General features: G+C 28.0%; 1 protein-coding gene across 3 annotated transcripts; it reads left to right on the top strand.

The window, feature by feature from the left end:
* Positions 1-212: 212 nt before the first annotated feature.
* LOC122498388 (diphthine methyl ester synthase) lies at positions 213-5,471 on the top strand. Of its 3 annotated transcripts, none has more exons than XM_043606083.1 (4): positions 213-502; positions 689-843; positions 3,468-3,966; positions 4,964-5,471. In XM_043606083.1, the coding sequence occupies exons 1-4, from the start codon at positions 451-453 to the stop codon at positions 5,161-5,163; spliced, it is 906 nt and encodes a 301-aa protein (XP_043462018.1). In that variant the 5' UTR covers positions 213-450; the 3' UTR covers positions 5,164-5,471. The 3 variants fall into 3 exon arrangements, with proteins under 3 accessions (XP_043462018.1, XP_043462016.1, XP_043462017.1); XM_043606081.1 differs by having other exon boundaries at positions 474-615; XM_043606082.1 differs by lacking the exon at positions 213-502 and adding an exon at positions 530-603.
* Positions 5,472-6,510: the final 1,039 nt, after the last annotated feature.

The following is a 6,510-nucleotide window of genomic DNA, read 5'->3' as shown; positions in this document are numbered from 1 at the left end:
GGATAAATAATAATTATACATATAATACCTATATAAATCAGAAGGTTAATGATTCCCACTGTTATTAATTAAATTAAGACTCCATAATTAACTTGTTACTAATTTATTAGCTTAGTAATTGAAATACAATTTGTAATCTTATACCGGTTTAATAATACGACTGTACAGTTCAGACTCTAGTCTCTATATTATGCTGTTTGTTACAAGTCTTACAACGACGAGAGCGGTTCACGTTCCGCGTCTGCGCAACTTGAAACTTCCTGTTTTCATCTCAGAGATTTTCGCTTTAACCCGTGGGAAATATTATATAGAATTACCAAATTGTTTATATTTATTTATTTATTAAAATTTAGCGCTTTTATCGCAATTCCATATATCGAGAATGTTCGAGTGAGATAAATAGTCGCTCGTCACAAAGGATAAAGACTAATTCCCCACATTCTAAGTACAATGTGCGCCATCTGTTTTCCTCTCTCAACAGAGTGTGACAAAAGTAGTGTAGGTAAGTAGAAACTATAGAATCGGAAGAATTTTTTTCATGTCCGACGTTTATGAAAAAACACGTGTTTGAAAAACATCCCTTTAAAAAGAACGAACCGTTTGGCTTAGCGTTTGGTAAAAAAATTGCTATTGTTTGTGCTTTCCGATACCTTATTATTTTTCTTTTTTCACTTAATTTTTCTTTCAGAACCTTGTTCACAAGAAAAAATGTTTTACGTTATTGGATTAGGCCTTGGAAATGAAAAAGACGTTACTGTCAAAGGTTTAGAAATAATCCGTAAATGTCAGAGGGTTTATTTGGAAGCTTACACGTCAATTTTAACTGTTGGAAAAGAAACCCTGGTGAGTAATTTTAAAATTAAAATTTTATTATTTTTTTTTATCTTTCATTTGTATACGTACACTTTATGAATAAAACCAATAAAACTGAGGTTCAAACTTATAATTTTCTTTCTTTTAATATTTCCTTATTATTAATTTTCAAAATAATTATGCATTTACATTATCTTTGCATTTAACATAAATAATATTAAAGAATAAGAATTTGTTTAAATATTGCGAATTTTTTGGATAATTCGTTTTCAAATGTCTTTCATGTGAGTGCTTGGATACAACAAGGGGACGTACGCTCGGCGAGCCGCTTTAAAGTCAGTCAAAGGTACCGTAAAGTGTAAAAAATGAAAATTCAAAATTTTGAATTTTGAAAACTGCCATCTTATAGGAAATAAAAATGCGCATCTTTTTTTTCTTTGAAATTTCTTTGAATAATTAATATTTTTATATGATAATGGAAAAAATGTGATTAATTTTCAATGTTAAATTTCATTGAATTTTAAAATATAAATCGTCGTATCTCCGACAAAAATGAATGAATGCTTTTGATTTTTGGTATACAAATGCATTTGGACCTATAGAAGACGACAATATCACGAAAATGTTAAAAGCAATTAATTGTTTATTGATTTTTAATTGTTAATACTGACCGGTCAAAAATAATTTTTTCTTATCTTTGGCTGCAAAAAGTATGCGGGGAACTTTAAAATTCAAACAACTTCCAGTGAGACATTTGTTTATTACGATGTGAAGAAGTTTTCTGTAAAATTGCAGAAAGATTAGTTTTATATTTACAGAAATACAATAGTTTTAAGAAAAATGCTCGCGCCGCCAACGATCCCTACCGCACAGATTTTAAGGTTAGTTGCACGGTAAAGTTTTATTTATGTATAAATATATGTGTGTAATATTTGCATTGAATTATTTATTAACTATTACATACTATACAACATAGGTATACACTTTTTTAATAATTTTGTAAAATATTATGTGTATGAATAAAAATATTACAAATAATTCTAGCAATATTTAATTAAATTAAGATTATTTCTGATATTTATTTTTGTTAGTATATCGTTTATTTACAACTCAATTTTTATCGACTCTATAATGTATTAAAACTATTACTCAATATGCTGCAACAACACTTAATGTCCTTTTTAATTACATACTATGTTGAATCTAGTATAATCTAATAATATCTATTAAAATATAATAGTTCAAAATATCACAATTGTCAAAAATTGTTTAAAATAAAAATTTTTCCTAGTTTTTAAACAATAATATTAACATCTAAAAACGTTTTATAAATTTAATAATGTTTAAAATAAAAACATTTCTTTTAACACAGATATTAATCTTAATTTAATTAAATACTGCTAGAATTATTTGTAATATTTATATTCATACACATAATATTTTACAAAATTATTAAAAAAGTGTATACCTATGTTGTATAGTATGTAATAGTTAATAAATAATTCAATGCAAATATTACACACATATATTTATACATAAATAAAACTTTACCGTGCAACTAACCTTAAAATCTGTGCGGTAGGGATCGTTGGCGGCGCGAGCATTTTTCTTAAAACTATTGTATTTCTGTAAATATAAAACTAATCTTTCTGCAATTTTACAGAAAACTTCTTCACATCGTAATAAACAAATGTCTCACTGGAAGTTGTTTGAATTTTAAAGTTCCCCGCATACTTTTTGCAGCCAAAGATAAGAAAAAATTATTTTTGACCGGTCAGTATTAACAATTAAAAATCAATAAACAATTAATTGCTTTTAACATTTTCGTGATATTGTCGTCTTCTATAGGTCCAAATGCATTTGTATACCAAAAATCAAAAGAATTCATTCATTTTTGTCGGAGATACGACGATTTATATTTTAAAATTCAATGAAATTTAACATTGAAAATTAATCACATTTTTTCCATTATCATATAAAAATATTAATTATTCAAAGAAATTTCAAAGAAAAAAAAGATGCGCATTTTTATTTCCTATAAGATGGCAGTTTTCAAAATTCAAAATTTTGAATTTTCATTTTTTACACTTTACGGTACCTTTGACTGACTTTAAAGCGGCTCGCCGAGCGTACGTCCCCTTGTTGTATCCAAGCACTCATGTAGCTAAAAATATAAAAAGCCGGGTTGGGTCCAGTTGGATCTCACGATTCTTATACTGTAATTTTTAATTTACATTTGAAAAAAACAAAATTTAAACAATTTCTTATAGAAAATAAAAAATTTGGGATTAAAATTACAACCAGATAAGTGTGAATACCTTCGACCAGAATTAGAATATTATGTGACGCGCTTCAAATAAAAGAGGTGCCTAAACAGAAGCAAAAGAATTATAGGTTATGTTTGTATTACATTTATCTATTGATTAAAATTTCATATTTAAGAATGTGGATTTGAAACCACCTTTTATGGAATATTTTCGATGTAATGAATAATTGAACATCAATGATTTGCAATAGTAATTAATTTTTTTTGTATTTTTATTCTAAAAATTATAAACATAACCTAAATTTGTTGCCTCTTAGGTACGAATCGAAAGTAGCTAACTTTCGGAGTTAAAATTATTTAGAATAAATTAAAATTTTTCTTTCTTCAGGAAAAATTTTACGAACGTCCATTAATATTAGCAGACCGTGAACTCGTTGAAAATGAGTCTGAAGAAATTTTATCGAATTCCGAGAATGAAGATGTTGCATTTCTCGTTGTTGGCGATCCTTTTGGTGCAACCACTCATACTGACTTAGTACTGAGAGCCCGGGAAAAGGGCATAAAAACCGAAATTGTTCACAATGCGTCAATTTTGAATGCCATTGGCTGTTGTGGTCTTCAACTTTATTCATACGGCGAAGTGGTGTCAATTCCATATTGGACCGAAACTTGGCAGCCGGACAGTTTTTACGAGAAGATAGGGGAAAATCGAAAACGCGGTCTTCATACACTATGTCTGCTTGACATTAAGGTCAAGGAACCGACTTTAGACAGTATTATGAAAAAGAAGAAGGAATACATGCCTCCAAAATTTATGACTGTTGCTGAGGCCGCTAATCAGTTAATTCAAATTATAGAAAGAAAAAGAAATGCCGAGACTAATTTAGGTAAGTATTTCATTTTTCTTCATTCTGTGTAGTAAGTAACTAACTAACTTACTAAGTAACAAAATTAACTAAACTATCTAGCTAATGAAACTAACGAATGAACTAAATTAACTAACTAACTTACTAATTAACTAAACTAACTAGCTAAAGAAACTATAACGAACTAACTAACTAAATTAACTAAGGAACTAACTAACTAAACTAATTCAACTAACTAACTAAAGAAACTAACCAACTAAGTAACTAAATTAACTTACTAATTTACTAACTAACTAAATTATCTAAGCTAACGAACTAATAGTAACTAAATTAACTTACAAGCAAACTAAATGAACTAAACGAACTAAACTGAGTAAATAACTGAGTAAACTAAGTAACTAACTAATAAATTAACTAACAAAACTAACTAACTAAACTAACTGAACTAACTAATCTGACTAATTAACTAACTAATTAACAAAATAAACTATCTGAATTAACTAACTAAATAACTAACTTATTTACACACAAAATTTATTGTGTTATTTTCGTGTTTACTATTTATTAACTTATATATAATTTCCAAAGCAACCTTCGTCAATAAATGAAATACATTTATCGACCACTGTATTTTTTAATTATAAATCTTATGAAAATATAAAATGTTATTAAAAATGAAATTGTTAGTTACAATTATAAAAACATCCAACATGCATTTCCTCGCAAGGCGTTAGGGAAAACGTTATGTACAACTCGTGGTGAAAGAATGATTTTACTCGAGTGATTGCTGCTCGTAAAATCACTCACTTTCACCACTAGTTGTACAATGTACTATTTGCAATAAATAATTTTTTTATCAATAGAATAATTTTTTTTAGAAGCTCAAATCTTCATTAATTTTATGTTAAATTTTCATCAAGATCCGACAGTCCATTTCTGAATTGCCTTGCTTTCATTGAGATAATTAAACAAATAAATATGAAATCTTTAATTTTTTGTCAAAAACTATTGATTTCAGCTTTTGATGAGGAAAGTTTAGCAATTGGCTTAGCTCGAGTTGGATCCGAGGATCAAAAAATTGTTGCCTGCAATATTTTCGAGATGAAAAATGTCGAATTAGGATCTCCACTTCATTGTCTTGTAATACCTGGAGAAAAGCTTCATCCACTTGAAGCCGAATTTCTCGATCAATTTTTAATGAAAGAAAATGTGAAATAATTCAAGGTCGCTATTTTAGAATCTGGAACTCGGAACTATTCCAGAGGCTACAATTAGAAATTGCCAAGAGAGAAGGAGAGAGGAAGTAACGAAGGAAGCAGAGAAACAATTTCATGGAATAAACGTTTTCTCAGGGTCAAGATACAAAAATATTTTAATACATCCGCCCGACAAGAAACAAAATATGATGCACCTTGCGTCATTTATTCGAGAAGAATAATGGGAAAATCTGATGATATATTTTTTATAAATGGAGATGTAATTGATTAACTAGATAATAAAAATAAAATGTGTACATTTATCTTTAAGGATTGAGGTTTGTTTGTAACTTTTTTTTGATTCCTTTTTGCTTCCTTAGAAGCCCTTCTTTTTGCAAGAATATATATATTTTAATATATATTTTTTCTAAAAAATTTATTTGTTCTGCGGAGGATGAACCCTCAGAAACTGTAGCTATTATGAATATTCTTGAAGATCCACAGAGAGACTCATTAAAAATTTTACCAATTTATTGAAGCAATAGCAATCGAAAGAGAACATTTGTAAATCAGCTTATATTATTCAATATGGTGTGTCGTTTTAAAGGAGATTCCTGTAATTGTATGTTTAGTTATGTTTCTACTTTAATTTTGTGAAGTATGAGTTTTTTTATTTTTGAAAGTGATGTCATAATTTTCGCAATCTCTTTGTATGGACTAATTGTCTTTAACAAATAAACATATTATTATATATTATATTTTTTCTATTATTCTTTCGGTTATACTGGTTATAGAAACTTAATATGAAAAAATCGTGCTTTGTAACTATTATCCTCGTAATTATTAAATTTTTTATAATTGTTACTGTTAGCACCTAATCTTTTACTAAGATTTCAAAGGTAATTCATCGCACTGAAAAGAACTTAAAAATACAAAAGTTTAAAGAAGATTTCTTTAGACAAAGATTTTTTTTTCGACAAAATAGTTGCTATTATGACTGCAAAAAAGTTAAAAAGAAGTATTGAACTACGAAAAGCACTCGAAGATTTATTTGCAGGTCATCAATCTCTTGGTGTTATGTGTGTGGTTATTTTATTGTGATTGTCTGCAAGTCGCGGAATCTAATTTAGGATAGACTTCAACTTAAAAGGTTAAGAACGTTTGTTGCATAGCATTTGACGCTGACGATCCTCTCGTATAATCTATAAATAACTAAATCAATCTGTTTATTTCACGATTAAATGTTTCATTGATCTGGAATTCATAGTATCGGGTTCTTCTGGTAGAAAAAAATTTAGATCGTCTCGATATTGTGTCTTGGAATTGATACAAAAAAGTCCTCTTGCCAAATAGACTTTGTTTTATTTAG

The sequence above is a fragment of the Leptopilina heterotoma genome, unplaced genomic scaffold (assembly GCF_015476425.1).
Source record: "Leptopilina heterotoma isolate Lh14 unplaced genomic scaffold, ASM1547642v1 Lhet_15, whole genome shotgun sequence".
In the NCBI taxonomy this organism is placed as follows: Eukaryota; Metazoa; Arthropoda; class Insecta; order Hymenoptera; family Figitidae; genus Leptopilina; species Leptopilina heterotoma.
This window is presented reverse-complemented; position numbering and strand designations above follow the sequence as displayed.

What these genes read in the sequence shown, in the direction of transcription:
- LOC122498388 (XM_043606081.1), top strand. Translation starts at nt 552, where the DNA reads ATGAAAAAACACGTGTTTGAAAAACATCCCTTTAAAAAGAACGAACCG. An exon ending in CTGTTGGAAAAGAAACCCTG is followed by an intron (nt 844 to 3,467) that starts GTGAGTAATTTT and finishes TTCTTTCTTCAG; the next exon opens with GAAAAATTTTACGAACGTCC. An exon ending in AAATGCCGAGACTAATTTAG is followed by an intron (nt 3,967 to 4,963) that starts GTAAGTATTTCA and finishes TATTGATTTCAG; the next exon opens with CTTTTGATGAGGAAAGTTTA.